Here is a 26,694-nt window from a genome sequence, read left to right as displayed (position 1 = left end):
AGGGCAGTGGGTACAGGAATTGCTCTCAGAAGACATTCCTGGATGCACTTGTGTTCCTTCGCAGAGCCCTTTAAGTCTTCATTCGTGAACACCCCTTTTGATGGCTCATCTCTCTTTGGGCCGAAAGTGAAGGAAACTTTAACCAGGTGTGAGCAGGAGGGAAAGACTCTGCCATCGGAGTCTGTTTTTCCACCCCTACTCGGCCTTACCCCCTCTAGGGGCAGAGGAGGGGGTAATAATGGAAGACGCCACCCTAGCGGCAGAGGGGGTCCGCAACACCAGGGTGACAGAGATCACTTCTCTGGTCAGCCCTATCTGCACTCCTGAAAGGAGGCCCGATTGTCCTGCTCTGGAGGCAGTCAGGGGTCACTTATCATTGTACCCCAGATGCCTGGCAAGATATAACAAAAGACAGCTGGGTACAAAGTATTATTTCCAGAGGGTATCTCACACCATTCTCCACTCCACCCCCACTTGCAAGGAGAATCCCGGACGTTCCACCCAGTTACAGGGAACAAGCAACTATAGAGGTCCACAAGTTGTTAGAAAAAAAGAGTCATCCAGCCAGTCCCAGCAGACCAAATAAGATCTGGAACTTACTCAAGATTCTTTTTGGTTCCAAAGAAAACAGAGGACTGGAGATGCATTTTGTACCTCAGCAGACTCAACCAATTTGTGAAGAAAGAGAAGTTCCGGATGGTCGCACTACAGGCTATACTTTCCTTTTTATGGAAAGACAATTGGATGTGCCTCGATAGATCTCAAGGATGCGTACTACCACATAAAAATGGCCAGGCCATCCAGAAATCACCTGCGTTTCCAGCGGGGAGCCAATCATTCTCAATTTCGAGCCCTGCCCTTTGGTCTCACTATAGCCCCCACGGTGTTGACCAAATGCATGGCAGTGGTCACGGCTCACCTGAGGCATCTGGGATTCCAGATGTTTCCATACGTAGACGATTGGCTCTTTACCTCCACCACCAGGCATCAACTGATTCAGGCAAGGGAATACACTCTGACACTCTGCAATCACTTAGGCATTACAGTCAACTCAGAAAAGTCTGCCTTGTCGTCAATGCAGCATATCGTTTTTATAGGGGCAGAGTTAGACACTTCAACCACCACTCTATGACTACCAATTGAGAGAGTCTTTCTTCTTCACCAGCATGTCAGCTCATTGGTATCGAAAAACACAGCACCAGCCACAGAAGTTCTAAAAGTTTTGGGTTTGATGGCTGCAGTGATGTTGACTATACCATTAGAAGGATGCATTTACGGATTCTTTAATGGCTGCTGTTCACTCAATGGTCTTATCAGGAACTTTCAATAAATCACACAATCTTAATTACAAACTCTTGCAAGAGAGATCTCCAGTGGTGGTTGACATCTCTTCATGTGACCATAGGACGCCCCTTTGTACTACCCACTTCAGTAGCCACTGTGACCACGGACGCTTCCCTGATAGGGTGGGGGTGGCATTTTCAGGAAAAGACTGCACAAGGCACATGGACGGATCAAGAGTCACATCTGCATATCAATGTTCTGGAGATGAGAGCAGTACTTCTGGCGTTGCAGTACTTCCAGGACTCTTCCTCTAGGAACGATTGTACTTCAGACAGACAATATGTCAGTAGTGTGGTACTTGAATAAGCGAGGCAGAACCAAGTCCTACCCTCTTTGCCGAGAAGCCCTCAGAGTTTGGCAGTGGGCTGTCTCCTCTCTGTTCTTTCTGTTGGCAGTGCACATCCCGGGGAGATCCATTGTGATAGCAGACAAACTGAGCAGGGCAATCTTGTTGCCACATGAGTGGTCCCTCAAGACAGAGATTGTGTACAGGATTTTCCGCAAATGGGGCCAGCCTTGCTGTGATCTTTTGCCAGTCACATCAACATGAAGTGGAGAAGCTACTTTGCCCTGATTCCCCCTCCAGGAGAAGCTCCGAGAGACGCACTCATACACGATTGGCCCTCGGATCTCCTCTATGCATTTCCTCCTATTCCGTTTATACCCAGATTTCTACAGAAGGCAAAATCTCTGGGAAGGACCATCATTCTTATAGCTCCTCATTAGCCTCGGCAGATTTGGTTCCCATTCCTTCATCATTATCTTTTGGAGGATCCATGGATTCTGGACCTAGTTCCGGACCTTCTGACACATCCGTTGGGGGACCTCCATCTTTCCTTGCAGTCTGTGAAGCTGACAGCTTGGCTGCTCCTGTTCCCCTCATAGCCAGGCTTCATAACTTTTCCAGTGAGACAAAGAAGATCCTTTTGTCTTCCCATAAGCCATCCACCAGAAGATTATATCTTAGTAAGTGGAAGGGATTTTCCATATGGGCTTCTAAGCAGAACATTGATCCTTATCAAGCCCCCTTGACGTATTTGTTAGAATGCTTGACTATGATCTTTAATAAAGGAGCGGCAGCCTCAACAGTTCGGGTCCAGTTGGCTGCTATATCTAACTTTCACCTCGGAGCTGACAGGCTAAACATAATGTCCCACAAATTGTCCAAGGCCTTTCTCAAAGGAACTTTTCATATGAGGCCTCCAGTGAAAACTCCTTATTCTCTTTGGAATCTAAACTTTGTGCTGTCTCATATAATTCTCCCCTCATTTGAACCAGCATCATCTTGTGATCTCATATTTTTATCGTGGAAAACCATATTTCTGGTAGCTATTACTTCTACCCACAGAGTGTCAGAATGTCAAGCTTTATCTATCAGCCCTCCTTATTTGATTTTTCATGCTAATAGAATATCTGTTAGGACAAACCCCTCCTTTTTGCCCAAAGTTTGTTCAGAATCTAATATCAACCAATTCATTGAGTTAACAGTCTTCTTTCCTAACCATTCCAATAAATTGGAGTATATGCTGCACAAGCTAGACTTTCACAGACAGCTCAGATTTTATTTGGACAGAACAAAGGATATTAGGAAATCAGACCAGCTTTGTGTGTCATTTTCTGAAGCCAGAAAAGGTAGACCAGTGGCTAAAACAACACTTTCTAAATGGCTATCTGATTGTATCACCTTTGTTTATTCAGCTGCTAATATGCCCTTACTACACAAGATTAAAGCTCACTCAACCAGAGCAGTTTCTACATCTTCAGCATTCCAAGCCAAATTGCCTCTTGATAACATTTGCGCTGCAGCCACTTGGTCTAAACCTCATACCTTTATCACTCATTACAAAGTTGATAAGGCCTTCAGGGACAGGGCTTCTTTTGGGTCTACGGTCCTGAAGAATGTACTCCCGTGAGCCACCCGCGATTGAGGGTGCTAGGAATGCTACCCATCAGTAAAGAATGAATGGTGAGATTGAACAACTTCACATTAAGAAGTCATGTAGTAACCATAATGTTCCATGTGAGTTGTTCATCTCACCGTCATTCTTACGTCCCTCCCTCCTTCCCCCACCTGGCTGATAGTTGACCTAGAGTTTGGTCTCATCCTGGTTGCAATTCTTCTTCCTCTCCATGGGAGGGTATTCCACTTATATGGCTATAGTACATCCAGCAAACAAGATCTGAGGTAATTCCAGCAGTGCATCATGGGATAAGGGGCTTGGTCTCGACCTACTGGTAAACCTTGAGCTTTGTAAACGGCTGTATCGGAGCCGATGGATCAGCTCCAAACCCATCAGTAAAGAATCAGGGGGTTGGGAGGGTGGCCTAATGGTTAAGATGTTTGCCTTACAAACACAAGGTGCAGGGTTTGAGTCTCACAAGGGATAATTGGCTAGGCTTAAAATGGCTTGCAAGGGCAGTTAGCCTAGTACTAACCTATGAACTTATGAATGACGGTGAGATGAACAACACACATGTAACGTTATGGTGAGTACATAAGTTCTTATTTTTTTCTTGTTATTGACTGCTTTTACATAGAGATGAGCTGTTGGTAGGTGCAAGCTATTAATCCTGAGAGTTTTGAACATTGTTTGCTGAGGGAAATTCAAAATGTAATTGTACAATGGCAAGCAGTTCAGTGAAAAATAAAGATGGAAATTATGGGATGTGAGTAAGACGTAGCAGTCTCATTAGCAGCCTGAATACTTTAATGCATTTAATAGAACAGTATACAGTTTAGTTTTATTTAGAGATGGCCAGTGCACCTTTGGTTAGGGCCAAAAGTTAATGTTTTCTGAAAGCTTAAAGCTGTTTTTCACATCTGGGAGGGGAATAGAGGTATGAAAAGAACAGACAGCAATCAATATAATTTTATGTTGTGGAATGCCTATGGGTGCAGCTGTTGATTTGGGAAAATTGTTCTCATCTGGAGGGTTAAACTTCATTTTTTGAAGATGTACGTATATTGTCTGTTTGCTGTTATGGGGGTGTTCTGAAAGAGTATATATATTTGTGAGGGTTTTTATTAAAACAGAAAGTCCTGAAAATGTGACATAGGCTCATGTGACATAGGCTCAAATGGAGATAACAGTAAACAACTGTATAAAAGATCAACCTCCCAAATATTAGTGTGCGCATGTAACACAAAAGTTGAAAATACACATTCAAAAAGCTGTCATGTAAATAGGTGGGAACAATAAATTCTTTTCATAATGGCTATACTATCCATATTATTTTGGAACATAAATGACCTTCCCTCTGGATCATCATTGTTCTTTTAATGTTGTCAAATGTTTACCTCCCTCCACAAAACCACACTGATCTATATCTGTCAGTTTTGGCAACATCTTTGTCATTCTTTTAGCTAGTATAGACATAAGCATTTTACAATCATGGTTTCAAATTGAAATGTGTCTATATGAAACTGGGACTGAAGAATATTTCCCATCTTTAAGTAACACAGCCACTACAGCTTTCTTCCAAAATGTTGGTGCTTCCCCTCCTTTTAAAATACTATTAAACAAAATCTTCCATACCTTTATCACTTTCTTACTCCCTAATTTCCATACTTCCTCAGGAATACCATCTGTTCCTGGAGACTTTCCTGAACATTGATTATAAATCACTGTTTTTATATCATCACCACCTTTCTTAACTGTTTACTTCTCATCTTGGCATAATTAAGTTTTCCATAAATACTTCCATTTGTACTATTTCTTTATTTTCCATATGTATCTGCTTTATGTATATAATTTCCAGAATATCTCTAAAACTTCTACAGCAACTCTGTTTATTTTTATTGTTATAGGTTTTCTAAGTTTGGCGACAACCCTTTCAACATTCTATTGCCTAAGTTGTGTGCTAAAAGTGTTTATGCTCTGTAGTCATCAAAAGATAGTTGCTTAACATCAAGTCTTTCTAAACTCAAGCATATTATCCAGGTAAGCCCTTACTTTGCATTTACTCCTCCTTTTGCTCTGTGAGATTCCTCTTATTCTGTAATATTTTAATCTTTTGTCATCCCCTTTAAGTAATTTCTATTACTTCTTAACTATATACTTTTCTCTTTTTGGACCATATTTTTAAACTCCATTTTCATTTTATCCTAGTCACCAACTATAACTTCTAAAGATATTTATATCTTCCCAGATAACTCTCGAATAATTTTCACTACCCATTCCTTAAATTCCTCTCCTTTTAACAGGTAGGTGGGGAAACGCCAGTGTCTTTTTTTTACTTCATTACCCTGCATTTTATCTTAGTTGTTTTTGGTACATGATTAGAAATAGTTATCATATGCGTGTTGTAGCATTTAATTAAATGCACATGTGCCTGTGAAATGTAATTATTATCCAGTCTAGCCCAGTTATTATACCTTGGGGAATAATATGTAAATTCTGTCTAAGTTTTTACTTCGGAATTCACATCTTCCTTACCAAATATTTTCTTAAATGTCTTCAGAAATCTATCCTCTTTTCTTATATTGTCTCTTCTAGGTCCACAGGATACATCCTCGCTATTGCAAATCAAATTCCATTCCCCGCTTATAAATAATATTCCCTGCTGAAAGCTTATTATTTCTCCCAAAACTTTCTTAAGTTACATAATGCTAGTTTTCGGTGGAATATAAAATCATGCCATTGTAATCCTCCTCCCTTGCCAGTAACCCCTTACTACCACAAATCCATCATGTTTGTCTTTTTTTCCTCATCTGTCACTGTTGGAGCCCCTTTAGCAATTATTATAAGTATTCCCCTTTTCCTCTGTCCCTGAAGTTCTGCTGAATATCCATTCTGAAATCCTGTCTTTGTCAAATTCACATGCTCATCTCTTTCCAAATGTGCCTCTTGCAACATTGGTATTTGCACTCTACATTTTGTAATATAATTCAGTACTATTTCCTTTTTATCTATACCTGTAAGGCCATTCACATTCCAGGAAAGTATGGACAGCATAGGCATCATGATAAAAAGCTTTTGTTCCCACGTGTTATACATGACAGTTTTTTAAATGTGTATTTCCAGCTTTTGTGTTTACACGCATATACTAATTTTTGGCAGTATGTTCTTTTATACAGTTGTTTCTTCTCATCTCCATTTGAATATATGTTATATTTATTTTTCAAGACTTCTTGTTGTAATGGAAACCCTCAAACAAAAAGCTAAATGCAAAACACCCCCATCCCCTGTTAACTTGGAACAAGCACACAAAGCTATGTACATCTTCAAAACATGGAGTTTAACTCCCAAGAAGGGAACAATTGCCCCAAATAGATGGCTGTACCTACAAGCTGTATCAAACCTAAAATTAAGGTTCTCTATGCTAAAGCAAAGTTCTACAAACATTGGTAGAATTAGTGCAGGCTGTGTACAAGGGCCCAATGACTCAAGTATGAACAGTGTTTGGAATCAAACAGGGATTACCACTGGGAGTGGGTGTGCATCAAGGTTCATTTGAGAGCTCACAGATGTTCATGCTGGTGATGGGCTACATTAGTAAACAGGTCAGAGGGGGACAGATAAACAAAGTTGCTGTATGCAGACAATCTGGCATTACGGGCAAACTGAACAATTTCTTCAGAAAAGGATAGGGGAATGGGTTTCAAAATGAAAGGTACATGGGATGAAACAGTACAGATAAGACAGATGAAATGACAGCACATGGGGGAAATCAGAAGAAGCTGAGAAGTGAGATAGAAGGGAAGACAGTGGAACAAGTTAACATGTTAACAGCTTCAAACTTCTGGGAGGGTTGGATGAAGAGAAGGGACACTGAATGAGGAAGTCAACAGTAGAATCAAAGAGGCTGCACTCAACTGGAAAATAATGTCTGGGGTAGTGTATGACAAAAGAATGCCAAAGGAGCTTAAAAGTAAGGTGTACAAAACAATGATGTAACCAGTACTACTGTATGGTACAGAAACATGGGCAGTAGGGGCAGGAGGAAGCTAGAGGTGATGGAGACAAAGTCCCTGAGATGGGTGGTAGGATATGCACTGTGGGACAGATGACGAAATTAGAACATAAGCCAAAATACCTCCAGCTGCAATTGGTTCAGGCACTTCTGCAGAAAGGCAGAAGACATTCTGGTGAAGAACATCTGGGGCATCCAGGTTGCAGACAAGAGGAAACGTGGGCATCCAAAAAAGAGTTAGATGGATTGTATGACAGAAGACGTATAACAGAAAGTCATGACTATCAAGGAAGGTAGGAGTGTGTCATTGAATCGAAAGATATGGTGACACTTGACACAGCACCCTGACCCCATGTAGAAAATGGAGAAAAAAGGGAGTCAATGATGATGATGAATATAGACCCTGGTATGTATCTTCTAGCTTTTACCTGTTTTTTGTGGGAGAAATGCTTTAATACCACATTATTGACTCAACACGTTTAAAGAGGTAGGTTTGAAACAGCCTAACAGTACGTTTCCCATTCCATCTTTTTTGCATGTTGAAAGTAGAGAGTGATGAATTTTGTACAGGGTAGTAGCTTTATTTTAAATTCTCTATTTCATGTCTTCTGGTTCTAGGATTGAGTCTTAACCTTGAGTAGATTTATTTTTCAGAATGTAGTTTCTTGACACCTCCCAAAACATGCTGGTTGGTTTGCTACACTAGATTGTCCATACCCAATGTATGTTGCATTTACCTTTGCCCATGTTACCCAGATTAAGGTTAAAAATATCCAAGAAAGAGCAGTTAACTTACCTGATTAACATAAGTAAAATAAAAATGAATCGTATAGAACACTAAACGCCTTTGCGTAGCCAAGAAATGTAGCTGCAACACAATTATCCTTTTCCTACTTCATAACAATGTCTTAAACCAGTCCAGTGGCAGCAGCTTATGAGTAGTGGACAGCCCTAAATTTGAAGTGTTGCATTTGGTAGATCTCCAGTAGGTAAGTAATATACATCATATGTACATTTATTAAAAATGTCATGAATAGGTACAGTAGGGTGCCAGTGAAGATTTGTATAATTATTTTTACTGCATTTCTTCTCCTAAGTAACATCAGACTAAGAAGCAGTCTGGAAATTAAATGTTCTGCTAAATAATTGGGATTCTTGAGCAAATTTAGCCACTGTTAGTAGATCATTAGATCCATATGATGAATATTCTTGTCTTATTAGTATGAGAAAAAAGGAGGAATGCTGTAATAGCAGCTGACAGAAAACACTAGAACATGGAGGCTAGATGGTTGCTTTTATTATCATCTCTGTATTCCAGAGTTTGGGATTGTTTGTATTAGTAAATCTGAGTAAGAATGCGGAGAAGCCATGCTCTAATAATTTTTAAACAATCAACACATTTGACATAAGGTACTATGAATGTTTTCTTCAACCAACATTTTCTTTTTTTTTTTTTGGTAGTATGCAGCAAGGCAAGATGTTTTTCTTTATCGGAGTAACCATGGCTGTAATTCAGGGTGGCTATGCTCGTCGAATCAAGCCAGGTGCTGAAATCAAAACTGTTAAAAAGGTATATGTGCACCCTTCCTTTTCACATCTTCTAAGTCCCCTTCCAAAAATATACTAAGAATGAGCCTATTTTTATAACAACACAGTATTTTTAGCATATTATCACACAATGTTTTTAGTGTATTATTATTCTTTTTTTTTTAAATTTTCGGGCATCCAGTGAAATACAGAGTATTGTCATTGGAAATGTCCAGTAAGTTACAGACCAATAAATAAAAAGTGCTGAAGAATATGTGGTCATTATATAACTATGTCCACAGATATAAAAAGACAGTTGAAATAAGAAATAAAAAGATCTCTAAGTCACATGAGCAATTGGAACACCAAGAAAAAGGATTTGTGTAAGAAGAGTAGACTTACTACCAGTAATATGGTGAGAATCTTTGAGTTGTTATACACATCAAAAATAAATAGGCCATTTTTGTGACAGAACCCCTGTCTGGGTTTTTTTGTTTGTTTTATTTACAGTCTTTGTTAAAATTAGTAAGATCAAGGTTGAAGGATTCATCTCAGTTTTTAAGAATACAAGATGTATAAACGGACCCATCGGGTCTATATCACTTCAGCAAAGTGACAGTTCAGTGAAAGGCATTTCATCGGAAATGCCGTTCATCGAAATCTGCTCTTGTGGGGGGGGTCCCCTGACTAATTATATATACCATCTCTGAGATCACACTACAGTGGGGAAAGGGCAAATTTCCTGATTCACACTGTACTGTGATCTCAGTATGAACAGTTGGATGAATGACATGTTCGATGTAAGTGAACCGAAAATGCTGTTCCCTGAACTGAATTTTCTCTGAAGTGATACATAGTTCATATGTACTCTGAATGGTAGTTCTTTATATACCAGTACATCTCACTGGAGAGGTCTGGATGCGCTGGAATATTTGCTGGTCAAGGCAAATTTATATGAACCTGGATTTAATATTTCTTTGTTATGACTTTACTAGTAAATCATTCTCTTTATTTTTTGTTATAGTGACTTACGTTATTCAATTTGTATATCCCTGCCAGTAAATCACAGTTTTTAATTTCCTATAGCAACTATATTAATTAGTTTGTAGTACTTATTCATCTTACATATTATTTATGTCTGTGATTGTCTTAGTATTGTCTTTACCAGAGCTTTTCTTCCCAGGGCTGCACTGAAGATGGGAACTATTGCCCAGCCATACTTTCCTGGTAAGCAAATGTCAGTGAATATTAAATACATAAATATAAATAAATGTCTTACTGAACATGTTTTATCAAGAAATGTCTTCTGTTATAATGTTGAGTGTTTTTTGCATTTCCATGGTACAGCTATGAAGGCGTCCTTTGCCACCATTTATGCTGCTGTCTTTATGGTATATGTAGAAGAAAACCTAATATATGATTCATATCATAATGAATATTCATATAGCATGTATATGTTGCAGTGGTTTCTAGATGATTGTTTGCTTGTGTGGATATTATATAAAGTGTAGACTCATGAATTTGTTTTTTACTTAAGTGAGAACAAGTGGGGTATAGAATTTACACTGAAAGTCCAATTAATAACTTTTTCTCATTCGGATATTTTATTAACAAAGAATGGGGAATAATACACTAAACACCTTTTTTAATGAAAGCATTTATAAAAAAAGATCTTCTACAAGTAAAAATGTTTAATTCTAAACATACAACACTTAACATATACAAATCATAATTGCTATGGATGACAAAACCATCAATCAAACCATTTTTCTAAAAACAACATAACTACTGAATGAATCAAAAAATTTAAAAAAAGTTGTCACCAGTAAGAAGACACCATTTTATTAATACACGTAAGCACTTTCATTCTTTCCTCTTAATAGGAACATTTTAAGAATAAGTCAACACTCACTTTTAAATGAAAAACAATCTGTGTCATTGGGTCCTTCTTCATAACTACAATACTTCTTTCTATGTTTCTGGTACTTCGATTCATCACAGGAATGCCCAAATCAGCCTTCTTGGCACCTTGTCATAAGCCTTCTCCAAGTCTAGGATTACCTAATTGGACTCCTTCCTTATCTCTAGCTTCTCAATTATTTGTAATGCTGCAAACATCAGGTCGGTTGTTCTGCATCCTGATTTTAATCTGAACTGCTTATTTCAAAGAGAACAGATTACATTGGTTCAGGCACTGCTGCAGAAAAGCAGAAGACAATCTGGTGAGGAACATCTGGGGCATACAGGTAGAAGACAAGAGGAAACAGGCATTTCCCATGTTACTTTCTACTACTCTGCATATTCATTTTCAGTCATCCTCTCTAGAACCTTCATTTATTTATTTATTTATTTATTTTACATTTGTTTGCTGGGTAGAGTCCAGCTGGGCCAGATGCCCATTTTCAACAGAGGCCAGGGGAGAAAAGCTCCATAATACAGTAACTGAATATAGAAGAATAACATGATTGAGAATATACATATTGTATGACATGTTAACATACACGATAAGAATAAAAAAAATAGCAAAAAAGCATAAACATTCTAAATTTACAATGTTATGTAGTCCTATCTCACCGTAATTTTTGCTGGATGGGTTCGTAGCCGATATTCGGCTTCGACTCGGCCTATACTAAAGCTCGAGAGCTTTTTACTGGCTCGAGGCTAGCCCCTATCCCATGGTGCCTCACAGCAATTCCCCAGATCTCGTTTGCCACAAAAGCTTCGAGGTTGTGTCTTACTGGCTCGTTGGCTAAGTAGAATGATTTTTTTTACTTATTTAGTCCTTTTCTACCACCTTTTTCTGTCATATGTATGTATATATATATATATATATATATATATATATATATATAAATTGTTTCTTCTGTATTGTGCTTCTGTTTTTTGAAAGTTTTCAAACCCTATTCCCCCCTTAGGACTGTACAGCATGTTTAAATTAGAGGGCCTTTTCTCCTGTGTGTGTGTGTGTGTGTGTGACTGTTATAAAAAAAAAAAAATGTTCTTCTTCTTTACACCTTTATTTTTTAGTCTTTAACTATGTCTAAAGATAAAGATTAGGATCATCGCCCTTCAGGCTTCAAAAAATGCAACAGGCTTGCGCAGAAAATGTCTCTTACAGACAGCCACACCAGTTGCATATATTGTCTGGGTGAAGCCCATTTACAGGAACCTTTGCACCTTCTGTCATGCATTTAGTACAAGAGTGGTAAACGAAAGGAAGAGAAAGCTTATTGACAGGGGTCTCATGACCAGTTCCTTCCAGGAACAGCTGGAACTTGGTCAGGCAGCTCCAAAATCTTCAAAGAGAAAATCATCGGCCTCGACTTTGGAGCCGACCAAAAAGTCTAAAGCGTTGGAACCAAGGATTCCCAGTTCCGACTCTGCTTTATCTTCGATGCAGTCTATTCCATCGGTTCAGAGACAGTCTTCGGTACCGAAGGTTTTGCCTGACATTGAGATTGTAGCTCCTATTCTGAGATCTCCTATTTTGGAGAAAAAGAGGTCTCCTTCAGACTCCACCAGATCCTCCAGGACCCTGTCAGATGAAGACATTGAGAGGGTGGTGAAGAGGTTGCTTTCGGATCCAACTCTGGCTAGAAAATTGACCCCTCCAGACCCAAAGGTCTCAGAGCCATCCCCTGTATCGATCACTGTTCCTCCTCCGACTGTTTTGCTCTCGGAGCCTATTACGTCAGGTTCCTCTGTCTTAGACCGTTCGGCTCCAGGGATTCAGCCTGTTTCCTCTGAGCCAATTACTCTATCCTCGATGGCTCAGTCTGGAGCCGAGGGTTCTGGGAGCCGATGCTCTCGTGTCGACTCCAAGGAGGACAGTCACCCTAGGTTTTCTTCAGAACCGACCCTCCCTCTCGGAGCCTCGGCTCGACTCAACTCAGCTCCCACTTCTGCTTTGGAGCCGTTCCCTCTTGCTAGGAGTCGATCATCCACCCCCTCGGAGCGGAGGTTTTCTTTCGGAGCAGGGGGAGAGGCTTTTGAAGCTATAGAGAAGGCTTTACCCTCTGCCAAAGCCATTCCTTTGGAACCTGTGTCCCACCAGCAGCAGGCAGCAACCTCTTCCCCCTGCCACTCCCACAGCATAGGAACCAGAGGCCCACGTAGCCTCCATTGGAGGTGCCCCCTCTTCCGAGACCTCCCCAGAAAATCCCGCTGGAGAGCTCCCTCGGAAGAGGTTATGTAAGAGGAAATATGTCGACTCCCCTGAGTCTGTCGCATCAGACAGTGTTTTAGAGGACTCAGAAGGGTCCCCTAGATCTCCCTCTAAGGATGTCTCCTTCTCTGATATCCTAGACATCCTTAGACAGAGGGGTGATTGGAAGACCTCTAACCCTACTGAGGATGAATCAGTGTATCTTGAGGCCTTTGGCTCCTGACCTTCCACCTCTTGGGTGACACTACCTTATGACCAATTTTTGGGGGTCATTTCGTGGAAAGCATGGATCTCTCCAGATTCAGTGGAAGCCGTCCCGAGGAGGCCAAACAAATTTATGATAGCACCTGAAGACAAGTCTTTCCATAGCAAGGGAGTTCCAGTTGATGCCATGGTAGTAGCAGCGGCCACCAAGAAGGAATTATCTGAGACGTCTTCTAATATCCATCCTCCTAACAAGGAGTCCAGGATGATGGATAGGTACGGGAAGCGTACTTTTTCTTCAGCAGCATTTACACTAAGATCGCTGAATTACCTGTCTCATTTCATTCATCTGCAGAGGGATCTCCTGAAAGAGTTAGGAGATACCCTCCAGGGTTCAGTAGCTCCGGGTTCCATGGACAAGGTTTCCGCGCAGCTCTCCACCCTTACTTCCATAGCTAATTCCTCCATGAGGCTGATCTCATATGCAGCAGATGGAGCGAGCAGGGCAGCCACAGCAGGAATAGCCCTCAGGAGACATTCCTGGATGCGGCTTTGTAATTTTACAGAATCCTTCAAGTTTTCCTTCACTAACGTTCCCTTTGATGGTTCATCTCTTTTTGGACCCCAAGTGAAAGAGACTTTGACCAGGTGCGAGCAGGAAGGAAAAACCTTATCTGCCGTTGGATTCCATTTCTCTCTCCCATCCAGACCCTATCCCAAGGATAATACAGGAGGGAAAATGTGGTTCCGCAAATCCCAAAAAGGTTTTCCTAAGGCACAAGGTCAACCCTCCCCCAGGGGCAGAGGGGGAGGATATAATGGAAGACACCAGCCTCGCGGCAGAGGAGGTCCGCAACATCAGGGAGACAGAGAAGCTTTCTCTGATCGTCCCTTCCATCGACCCTGAGGGGTTGCCTGACTGTCCATCTCTGGAGGCAGTCAGGGTCATATATCGCTGTACCCAAGCGCCTGGCTAACTATCACTCAAGATCGTTGGGTACACACAGTAATATCTAGAGGTTACCTGATTCCCTTTATTTTCGAACCCCCAACAAACAGGTCTCTTCCATATGTACCACCCATCCAGCTAGACCGTGAAACATCAGAGGTCATCTCGTTGCTACAAAAAAGAGTCATCCAAGAAGTCCCACAGAGCAAGTAGGATCCGGAACTTACTCTCGATTCTTTTTAGTTCCAGAAAAGACAGGGGACTGGAGATCAATTCTAGATCTCAGCAGGCTCAACAAGCATGTAAGAAAATCAAAGTTCCGAATGGTCACGCTGCAGTCGATATTTCCCTTTATCGGGAAAGACAACTGGATGTGCTCAATCAAACTCCAGGATGCGTACTACCACATCAAAATGGACAGGCGCTCCAGGAGACACTTACACTTCTGGCTGGGAGCCAGCCATTTTCAGTTCAGAACACTGCCCTTTGGCCTCACTACAGCCTCCAGAGTGTTTACCAAATGCATGGCAGTGGTAACGGCTCACCTGAGACATCAAGGATTCCAGGTGTTTCTGTACCTAGACGACTGGCTCCTCACTGCTACTACCAAGCATCAACTCATAAGAACCAGGGACGAGACTCTATCCTTGTGCGCCAGCCTAGGCATTACTATCAACTTGCAAAAGTCAGTCTTATCTCCCTCTCAGCATGTTATATATCTAGGCTCAGAAATAGACACAACCACCATGTCAGTAAAGCTAACACAGGAAAGAGTAGAATTTCTGTGCAGTCAGATCAGATCCTTATTAAACAAACAAAGAGTCCAGTCCAGAGTAGTACTTCAAGTCCTAGGGACTATGACTTCCGCCATCTTATTAGTTCCTCTTGCTCGTCTACATATGAGGATTCTCCAGTGGATGCTGTTTGCACAATGGTCGATGCAAGACCTTCCATTATCTCACCAGATATTAATAACAAACGCATGCAAAAGGGATCTGACATGGTGGTTACAGACAAAACAACTTGTCATAGGCCGTCTACTTGTTCCTCCCCAAGAGAAAGCAGTTTTGACCATGGATGATTCCCAGATGGGGGGGGGGGGTATTATCTGGGAAAGACAGTCCAAAGTACTTAGCAATACCACAAGAACCACTTACACATCAATGTTCTGGAGATGAGAGCAGTGCTATATGCAATGCAAGCACTTCACAGCTCCCTTCCCACTGGAACGATTGCGATTCAATCAGACAACATGTCTGTTGTGTGGTACATAAACAGACAAGGGGGAACCAAGTCTTACCCGCTTTGCAGAGAGGCCTTAAGAGTTTGGAAATGGGTGATGGATACTCAACGTTTCCTGATAGCAATGCATATCCCGGGGAAATCCAACGTAATAGCGGACAAACTTAGCCAAGCAATTCTGATGCCTCACGAGTGGTCCCAGAATCCAATGGTTGCAAAAGAGATCTTTCACAAATGGGGCCAGCCTTGCTGCAATCTGTTTGCCACTCACCTGAACACCAAATGCAGCAGCTACTTTGCCCTCATTCCCCATCCGGGGATGTCACTCAGGGATGCTCTAGTTCACAATTGGCCCCCGGGACTTCTCTATGCCTTTCCTCCCTTTCCACTCATACCCAAAGTAATACAGAAAGCAAGATAGTTGAGGAGTTCCTTGATCCTCATTGCTTCTTACTGGCCTCAACAAGTTTGGTTTCATTTCTTGTGGCCCTACCTTTTGGAGGAACCATGGATTCTGGATACATCTCTGTATCTCCTGATTCATCAATTGGGACAGTTCCACCCCTCTATCCACACCCTCAAATTGACAGCATGGCTGCTCCAATTCCACGTATAGCCAGGTGCATTCCCTTATCTCCAACGGTCAAACACATCCTAATCTCATCCCATAAAACTTCCACTCAGAAACTATATTCTAGCAAATGGAAAAGGTTTTCCCTTTGGGCTACAAACCGGGGCTTAGATCCATATACAGCTCCTTTAGAATCCATTTTATCCTTCCTAACAACAATTTTTCATGAAGGAGCAGCAGCCGCTACAGTTAGAGTTCAATTAGCTTGCCATTTCCAATTTCCATTTTGGTTTCATGGGAAGTCCAATCATGCAACACTCCTTCTGTTAAACCTTCTTAAAAGGAGTTCTTCTTCTTAGGCCCCTAATAAAACAACATTTAGAACCCTGGAACTTAAATTTAGTCCTCTCATCTTTGATGTCTGCACCCTTTGAACCATCCTTGTCGTCAGACTTAAAATTGTTATCATGGAAAACCCTGTTCTTGGTAGTTATAACATCGGCTAGGAGAGTCTCGGAACTTCAAGCCCTAACTATTCGATCTCCTTACATTATCTTTCACAAGGATAGAGTCTTTCTTAGGACAAACCTTCCTTTCTCCCTAAGGTATGCTCAGAACACAACCTGAATACTACCATTGAGCTACCTGTGTTTTTTCCAAACCACGCTAATAAATCAGAGTATAGTCTTCACCAGCTAGTTGTCCACAGGATACTCAGATTCTGTATACACAGGACCAAAGAATTCAGGAAATCTGATCAACTTTTTGTTTCATTTTCTGACAAAAGGAAAGGCTTACCTGTTTCAAAAATTACTCTTTCAAAATGGCTTACAGATTGCATATCCTTTGCTTATCAACAACCTGGTAGACAATTACCGTTAAAAGCTAAAGGTCAGTCTACTAGGGCTGTAGCTACTTCATGTGCCTTTAGATCTAGGCTCCCAATTGATACTATTTGTGCAGCAGCTACTTGGGCAAGACCACATACATTTGTCACTCATTACAAATTGGATTTGGCCTCCCAGGACAGGTCATCCTTTGGGTCCACTGTGCTGAAGAGTCTCTTTGCTTGAGCCACTCGGGATAAAGGTGCTAGGGATGCTGTCCCATCCAGCAAGAATTACGGCGAGATAGGACTACAGAACATAAAGACGTTATGTACTCATCATAATGTTCCATGTTTGTAGTCCATCTTGCCTATATTCTTGCGTCCCTCCCTCCAACCCCCTTCCCGTTTCTGGGGGATCTAGTGGACCTTTTTTGGGGCTGCCTGACTTTGCTCTTTATTGTCCATCTAGAATGGATTATGTTTCTAATCCCTTCCTGTATTTTACAACTTTTTTTCTATTATTATTACCTGATAGGTATTTATTACTTTTTTGCAAACTAGATCTGGGGAATTGCCGTGAAGCACCATGGGACAGGGGCTAGCCTTGAGCCAGTAAAAAGCTCTTGAGCTTTAGTATAGGCCGAGTTGGAGCTGAGTATTGGTTTCGAACCCATCCAGCAAGAATATAGGCGAGATAGACTACAAACATGGAACGTTATGGTAAGTACATAACTTCTTTTTTTTTACATTTCATGCAGTGTGACAGGAGTTTGATGGATCCATACTGTCCACAGGTATAAATGGCACTAGGATGCTTATCCTCCAGTCATCTGGGATACCCATTTTTCTCCATACTGCTGTGAGTAACCTCAGGAGCCATTTCTCCCCTTTCACCCAACATATTGAATCTGTCTGCTGTGTCCTCATCTGAGTCTGCTGCTTTCCTTGATTTAATTTTCCTTAGTGCTGTTTTCACTTCTTCAAGGGTGGGCTACTCTTCTTGCATTGTAGGCTGTGCCTGGAGCAGTACAGCTTCTGTGGGGTTTTCTTCATTCAAAAGCTGCTGAAAGTACTCCTTCTGTCTCACTTTGATGTCGTCTGGACTTCTGAGCAGATTGTTGTAGGCATCCCTTGTGATGGATGTCTAATGACTGGCTTGTTCATTTTTCTGTCTTTGCCTTGCCACCTGTTAGTGTTTCTGTGTGCCATTTTGCTGATTCACTTTGTCAGAGATGGTTTAGTATCCCCAATGCCTTGTTCTTTGCTATTATAACTGTTCTCATAGCCTCTTTGTTAGCCAGCCAGTATTTCTTCTTAGCCTGGTCCATTGTTTCTGCCTCCCAATGTGAAGTGTTTGGGAGGGGTGGTTGAGAAGAATGGAAACCTGAATGAGGAGTTTAAAGCTAGAATCTAAGGGGCTGCAGTCAGTTGGCACAGAGTGTCAAGTGTAGTGTGTGACAGAAAAGTGCCAAATGTAAGTTGTACAAACAATGGTGCAACCAGTACAACTGTATGGTACAGAAACCTGGGCAGTCATTTTTTTATTTATTTTATTTTTTTTATTTTACATTTTAAAGTTTTTTAAAGTTAACTTTTTAAAGGCGGAACAGATGAGGAAACTAGAGGTGATGGAGATGAAGTGCCTGAGATATGTGGCAGGTTGTATGTTGTGGGACAGAAGAAGAAATGAGAACACCAGAGCAAAAGCCACTGTGCCTTACCTCCAATTGCAGAGAAGGTCAAAGAGAACAGATTTTGGTGGTTTGGACATGTGCAGGAAAGCATAAGACAGCCTAGTAAAGAAGATTTGGGAGAAACAGGAAGAAGGGAAGTGGAAACGAGCAAAGAGATGGATGGACTGTGTGAGAGAAGATCTGCAACAGTCAGGTATGACCATTGAGGAAGGTTCCAGGAGAGTGGCATTAAATCGAGAAAAATGGTGACAGTCAATGCAACATCCTGAACCCAGGTAAAATGGGAAAAAGGGGGTTGACGATGGTAATTCTACCACATAATTTTACTGCTAAAAGACAATTTCAATCTAAAAGATAAATTCAAGAATTAATATGATTTAGCTGTAGATGGTAACCACGGTATATGTTAATGACTAAAGAAACTGACTTAAGTTCTAGTTTAACAGAGTTGTGTAGTCTATTAGCCATTAGGACCATAGGTGTAACACTGTATCATCCACAGAATGATGGTCTCTGTTACAGAAGTATGTCAAAGATGAAAGGATTGGGAGTACCTTTTGTTCTTGTGGTTATTCCTCTGTCAAAGTACTGAACAGAATTTCAGGTTTCCCTATTTTCAGCTGTTGCTCAGAAGAGATCTAATAGAAGTGATGTGGGAAACACGGAAAAATAATGTGACTCTTTAGAACACTCCAGAAGGGTAGTTAATGTTAAGGAAAATGAGTCATTGTTATATAAAAATAGCCATTAAAATATGAGGGAAGCCTAAACAAAAATGGATGAAAAGCAAGAGTAGTAAAACACTGGTTGACCATGTTCTGCGTTTTCAGATATTGAAATGTAACAACTGTAAAATTGAACATAGATGTTGTCAGCATTTTGGAGCTCACTTTCTTTTACATGCTGTGCTTTGTTGTACATTTGTTTGATTTGGAGAAGAGGGTAAAGGTGAGTTTTATATTGCCACAGAAGACTAAGGGTATGAGTTGTTAATGAGATACTTCCTGTGGTACATGGTTTGATTCCCTCACTTAACCAAACAGTGCTCCCGTGCAACTGGGAATTTAGGTAACTGGGAATTTATGTAGGTTCCTCAATGATCTTCTAGACAGTATGCACATTTCACTTTTCTCTGAAATTTGGAGATTGGAATGGAGGGCAGAGTCCCTACATTGGGAGGTTTCACTGGGGCACAACCTTCTTATAAAAATAAATATATTTTTTGTCTTTTACACTGTTTTGTTAACAGTATTTTAAATTTTAAATGTTTTGCAGGTTAGATATAGTTGCAATGTCATGCACTTCAACTAAGGAAGATGCTGTGTTTCATAGTGAATCCATAAAATTAGCGGTAGGAGTCAGAGTACTACTATTAATACTGCAGACAACTGATAAAATGTAGTATAAATGATAGCACTTGTATGAAATCCTGCAACAAATGCAATCCATAACTTACAGAATTAATTTGTCAGGCAGGAATGAAGCATATAAAACTAATTACACAATGTTTTACAAAAATGGTGCAGTAAGAACACTGATTTTGATGGATGTAGGCTTATATCCACTGAGGAAGAATAAAGGGAAGAACTCCTAAAACAGTTTTAAAGGCATTTGACCAGGTTTTTAATCAAGGGCTAGCAACAATAGAAGGGTATCAGGATAGAATAACTCTAAAAAAGGTCAGTTTGATAAAACAGTATATTATACGTACAGTTTCACTACTGGCCTTGAGAAGTAGCAGAAATTAATGAAGATGCTACATATTATGAAAATGTATTTTAATGAATGGGAATTTCCCATTATACAAACTTAAAAAATGCTTGGGAACATTTTTGTGAATTTGTAGACTTCAGAATACTCAATGAAATAATAAAATTTGGTAGTTAACCAATGGTACACTTAGGAGACATCATGTAGTTGCTTACAGAGACAGAGTAGTTGAGGAGCCTAGCCCAAATTCACAGTTGCTTCCAAGCACTGTATGGTTAAGTGACTTGCTCAAGGTCCCAGAGTAGGAAACTGAGGTTTAAGGGAGTCAAACTCTGTACCACAGGAACCATAGTTCACAGCGTTAACTGTCTGTGCCAACTGTCAGACATTCCACAGCACTCGAAAGAGCAAGTATGCAATACTCCTAAAATTTAAACTGCTATCAAACAGAATAGTAAAATGCAGTTCCATACCAAACAAACTACTGACCATGTTTTTCTTACTCTGTTAACATTAAGGTTGATGACAATGAACCAAATCCAGGACCTGCTAATTTCATATACAGTAATAAAGTTACCAATAATTTACTTAAAAACCCCAGGATATCAAAATAATCATAATAAGTATAAACAGTTTAAATAACAGGTGGACTTTTTAAAAGAAGTGTGGGTCATGCAGAATAACATGGATATATCAGTGCATTGATTGTGAATACTTATTAACTTATATATTTCAATTACATCTGATTAAATTATATATTTGAATTACATCTGTGGTATTGAGCAGGTCATTTTGTATTATGCAAAACATTGTATATATTATTGCTACTTTTGAGGGAAGTTAATAATATGATTTAAACTCATTTATAATTAACTTAAACGAGAATTATTAAATTTACAAAGTAATATTAATAGTAAAACCCGTCAACATAATAAAGTTTTGTGTCAACTTTAATAAGACCAAGCTAAAAAGATTATTCATTACACAATGTGTTTCAATTTATTGGAGTAGATTACCTTTATGTTTGCAGATGTGAAAATCTGAAGGTTTTTAAGAAAAATGTTGATAATCAAGTTGATACATGTGCTTGTATTCCTTGATAATGTGGTTGATATATGTGCCTATAATCCTTGATAATTTGACTGATATGTGTGCCTATACTCCTTGATTTATGGAGGCTGAGTTCCATTAAGGCCTTCAAGCCAGAACTCAGTAATCCTCACTTATGAAGAATTCCATTACTGCAGCATAACTTTAATTGCTTTTTCAGTACCTGGCAAAGAGCAAGAGTGGATGGAGAAGTTTGTTATTTGTAAAGAACAGCACCTCAATTCAAGCCACACTTATAGAAAATAGTACACCATATGTGGAAATAGAGATCAGTTGGACTCTAACCAGACCATGCTTTGGGAGTGCAGTAAAACTCTGTATAGCGGTGTTTTATATACTGCCACTAGTAGCACACCAAAGGTAATTTCATTGGGTGTAATTCTGCCACCAAAAGACAAATACAATCTTCTGCTTCTAGGTGCGCTAAACCTGAACTGCTTTGGACAACATAGAAAGCATCTTAATAATACAATATCCAAATTATGATTAACTCACATTATTAATAAACCCATGCAGTCTTACTCAAACTCGTCCTAGTAATAACAAATTTCCCCAGCAGATTTAAGCAAATAGACATTCAGTGAAGCATGCTCAGTGACCATAACCCATACAGCAATCTTTTTCTGAGGTTTTGAGTAGCCAAGAGGGTACTAGCCCGTCCTCCAAATCCTCAAAATCCTGATCTTCAGACAAAGTGACAAAAAAGGCAAAATTTTCAGAAGGAGGGTCATCGGTTCCACAGACCTCAGAACCAGGTGTACCTTTGATTCGGAGCCAGCTCTCAGTTTTGGAGCTGGTCTCTGAAGTTCCTTCTTCCCCTCTGCTCCAGTCAGCACCTTCAGTGTATTCGGCTAAGTCCTCAGATTTGGACATGGATCAGCTAGTGCAGAATCTTTTACAGGCACCAGGACTTGCCAAATTGTTGTCGGCCCCAACCAGCTCGTCGGGGCCGAAGACCATGGAACCGGATTTGTCTACTCCTCCTCCAAGCCGTACTGGACTCTCGGAGCTGAAGGAAACTGAACCGATGGTTGTCGAACCCCTGGAGATACCTGCACCGGTGTTATCGGCTTCATCTACTCAGATGTCCTCGGCGCCGACCGAGGACTGTAGGAGCCGACGCTCTCCCGTCGGGTCCGGGGAGGATAGTCAAACTGATTTGTCGGTGCTGACTCTTCCTCTCGGGGCTTCGGCTCGGATGAGCTCGGCTCCTACCTCGGGGTCGGAGCCCAGGGTTTCGGTGCGGGAGAATCGGATGGTACTCACGGGTCTGTCCACTCCTTCTCGTCGGAGCCAAGGTGCCTTCGATGCTATGAGGAGAGTTTTGTGTCCAAAGACAATGTCAGCATCGGTTCAGCCTTCCCTCTCCCCTCAAGCTCCTGTGTCTGCTTATTCATCTACCGGTCCCTCTAAGCATAGAGACCCCAAGCCTCAAGTACCCCCACAGGGCATCCCCTACCCTTCTGAGACCTCCCCAGATCCCCCCACTGAGGAGGCGCCCAGGAAGAGACTGTGCAAGAGGAGGCACTTAGACTCCCCACAGGAGTCTTTGACATCTGACACGGACTTAGATGAGTCAGATGGGTCCCCTCGATCCCCCTCTAAGGATAACTCTTTTGCAGAGATATTAGACATCCTTAGTCAGAGGGGTGATTGGCAGCCCAAGACCCCCTACTGAGGATGTCCGTGCTCTTGAAGGCTTTTGGGTCTTAACCTTCCACTTCTTGGGTGTCTCCGCCTTACGACAAACTCATGGAACTGATTTTTCGTAAGGCATGGGGGTCACCGGAGGCCATGGAACCTGTTCCTCGTAAGCCCAATAAATTCATGTCTGCCCCAGTGGACAAGCCAATTTTGACAAAGTGGAGTGCCTGTTGATGCCATGGTGGTAGCTGCAGCCACCCAAAAAGGAAGTATCTGAGACATCCACCTCTATCCATCCCCCTAACAGAGATTCTAGGGTCATGGATAGATATGGGAAGCGCATGTTTAGTTCAGCGACTTTTTCTCTGCAATCACTGAATTACTTAACCCACTTTACGAGACTACAGAGAAATCTCCTGAAAGAGCTAAGAGATACTCTCCAGGGTACGTTAGCTGCAGGGTTAGCCGACAAAGTCATCGCCCAGCTCTCTACCCTAAACTCAGTGGTAAACTTGTCCATGCTTCTCATATCCTATGCAGCTGATGGTTCGAGTAGAGCCGCTAGTTCGGGCATTGCTCTTCGAAGACAAGCGTGGATGCTTCTCTGTTCCTTTGCGGAACCCTTTAAGTCTTCCTTTATTAATACCCCATTCAGTGGCTCATCACTGTTTGGGCCCAAAGTAAAGGAAACTTTAACTAGGTGTGAGCAGGAAGGCAAGACCTTATCTGCCGTTGGTGTCTGTTTTTCTACCCCTACTCGGCCCTACCCCAAGGGCTTTAGGGGAGGGAAAATGTGGTTCCGAAAAGCACAGGGAGCCTTTCAGGACACATGTGGATAAACCCCCTCTAGAGGCAGAGGAGGGGGTTATAATGGAAGACGCTGCCCCCGCGGCAGAGGGGGTACGCAGCAACAGGTTGACAGGGGTCAGTTCTCTGGTCAACCCTACCAGTGCCCCTGAAAGGGGGCCCGACTGTTTGGCTCTGGAGGCAGTCGGGGGTTGCTTGTCTTTGTACCCAGAAGCCTGGCTAAACATAACATCAGATCAGATACTTGGGTACAAAGCATCATTTCCAGAGGATATTTCATACCGTTCTCCCCCCTCCCCATTCCTATAAAGAGAATCCCAGTTGTTCCACCCAATCTCAGGGAACAAGCAATCATAGAGGTCCACAGATTGCTAGAAAAAGGAGTCATCCAACCAGTCCCAGCAGACCAAGTTGGATTCGGAACTTACTCAAGATTCTTTCTGGTACCAAAGAAAACAGGGGATTGGAGACCTATCTTGGACCTCAACAGACTCAACCAGTTCGTAAAGAAAGAGAAGTTCTGAATGGTCACGCTTCAGTCTGTTCTTCCTTTCCTAGGGAAAGGCGATTGGATGTGCTCCATAGATCTTAAGGACGCTTACTATCACATAAAGATGAACAGATGCTCCAGAGATCATCTGCGCTTCCGGTTGGGAGCCAGTCATTACCAGTTTCGAGCCCTGCCCTTTGGTCTCACTACAGCCCCCAGAGTGTTCACCAAATGCATGGCAGTGGTCACGGCTCACCTGAGACATCTAGGATTCCAGGTGTTTTCATACCTAGACGATTGGCTTCTCACCGCTACCACCAGGCATCAATTGACTCAGGCAACGCAATACACTCTGACACACTGCCATCAATTAGGCATTACAATCAACTTTGAAAAGTCTGCCTTATCGCCATCACAGCATACCCTTTTTATAGGAGCAGAGTTAGATACCTCAACTACCACTCTACGTCTCCCTGTCGAAAGAGTCTCTCTTCTCCGCCAAAACGTGAGCTCACTGGTGTCAAAGAACAAAGCTACAGCAGCAGAAGTATTGAAGGTGCTAGGTTTGATGTTGGCAACAATCCTGGCTATACCACTTGCAAGGATGCATATGCGAATTCTTCAATGGCTCCTCGTCGCTCAGTGGTCTTACCAGAAACTACTGATGCACCACATGATTCTCATCACGGATTCTTGCAGGAGTGACCTTCGGTGGTGGTTGACGTCTCTTTATGTCACAATCGGAAGACCCTTTGTTCTCCCCCCCCCAGTAGCCACTGTGACCACAGACGCTTCCCTGATAGGGTGGGGGGGGGGCATTTTCAGGGAATGACTGCCCAAGGCACATGGGCAGATCAAGAATCACATCTGCACATCAATGTTCTAGAGTTGAGAGCGGTGCTTCTGGTGTCGCAGTAGTTTCAGGACTCTCTCCCTCTAGGGACTATTGCAATTCAGACAGACAACATGTCAGTAGTCTGGTACTTGAACAAACAAGGTGGAACCAAGTATTACCCCCTTTGTCGAGAAGCCCTCAGGGTCTGGCATTGGGCTGTGTTGTCCCAGCATTTTCTGTTAGCAACACACATTCCGGGGAAATCCAACATGATAGCGGACAAGCTAAGCAGGGCAATATGACTCCCTCACGAGTGGTCTCTCAAACAACAGGTTGCGGAGTTGATTTTCTGCAAATGGGGCCAGCCTTGCTGCGACCTTTTTTTTGCCAGCCACATCAATTCCAAATGCAGAAGATACTTTGCCCTAATACTGCCTCCCGGTCATCCCCCGAGAGATGCACTTTTACACGTCTGGCCCACGGGTCTCCTTTATGCATTTCCACCCTTCCCATTAATACCCAGATTTCTACAGAAAGCAAAATCGCTGGGAAGGACTCTTATACTCATGGCCCCCTACTGGCCTTGACAGATTTGGTTTCCATTTCTCCTCCATCATCTGTTGGAAGATCCATGGATCCTGGACCCAGTTCCGGACCTTCTTATGCACCTGTCAGGGGACCTTCATCCTTCACTGCAGTCCCTGAAACTGACTGCTTGGCTAATCTACTTCCCCTAATTGCCAGGCTTCATTCAATTTAAGAAGGTACAAGACAAATTCTCTTGTCTTCTCACAAGCCATCTACCAGGAAATTATATGGCAGTAAATGGAAAAGGTTCTCAATTTGGGCCAACACGCAGAACATTGACCCTTTCTGACCTCCGCTATCTTCTATTTTAGAATTTTTGACAAAAATTTTTAAGGAAGGGGCAGCAGCTGCTACAGTTCGAGTTCAGTTAGCTGCCATCTCAAATTTTCACCTTGGGTTTGGTGGCTCAAATGTTATGGGCCATAAATTGTCTAAGACTTTTCTTAAAGGCGTTCTTCATATGAGACCTCCGATCAAAATTCCCTATTCTCCCTGGAATTTAAACCTTATGCTGTCTCAAATTATTCTTCCTCCTTTTGAACCAGCATCTTCTTATGATCTCAAATTTTTATCCTGGAAACAATATTTCTTGTGGCCATTACTTCTGCCTGTAGAGTGTCAGAACTTCAAGCGTTATCTATCAGACCACCCTACATGATTTTCCATGCTGATAGAGTATCTGTCAGAACGAACCCCTCATTTTTACCTAAAGTCTGTTCTGAGTCAAATATCAGTCAGGTCATTGAGCTGCCAGTCTTTTTTCCCAACCACCCTAGCAAATTGGAATACATGCACAAACTTGATGTTCACAAACAGCTCATATTTTATCTTGATATTAAAGGAAATCCAGTTGCTAAAACAACCTTATCTAAATGGTTTTCCTATTGTATATCCTTTGTTTATGAAAATGTGAGCATGCAATTAACACACAAACCTAAGCCTTATTCTACTAGAGCTGTCTGTACGTCTTCTGCTTTTCAAGCTAAATTGCCCCTTGACAATATTTGCTCTGCAGCCACTTGGTCTAAGCCTCATACCTTTATCATGCATTACAAAGTAGATAAGGCTTCAA

The 26,694-nt window shown here is 41.7% G+C and overlaps 1 protein-coding gene across 1 annotated transcript in view; it reads left to right on the top strand.

Moving 5' to 3' along the window:
• Positions 1–26,694, top strand: part of MFSD10 (major facilitator superfamily domain containing 10) — a 1,679,282-nt gene that overhangs the window by 1,087,092 nt on the left and 565,496 nt on the right. The window contains exon 9 of the mRNA XM_044062919.1: positions 8,719–8,827. Within this exon, the coding sequence (XP_043918854.1) occupies positions 8,719–8,827 (109 nt within the window). The remainder of the gene's footprint in view (positions 1–8,718; positions 8,828–26,694) is intronic.

This window comes from Protopterus annectens, chromosome 2.part1 (assembly GCF_019279795.1).
Source record: "Protopterus annectens isolate FY-2018-M chromosome 2.part1, PAN1.0, whole genome shotgun sequence".
Taxonomy (NCBI): domain Eukaryota; kingdom Metazoa; phylum Chordata; order Ceratodontiformes; family Protopteridae; genus Protopterus; species Protopterus annectens.
Note: the sequence above shows the minus strand (reverse complement) of the source record. Positions and strands in the feature narration are given on the sequence as shown.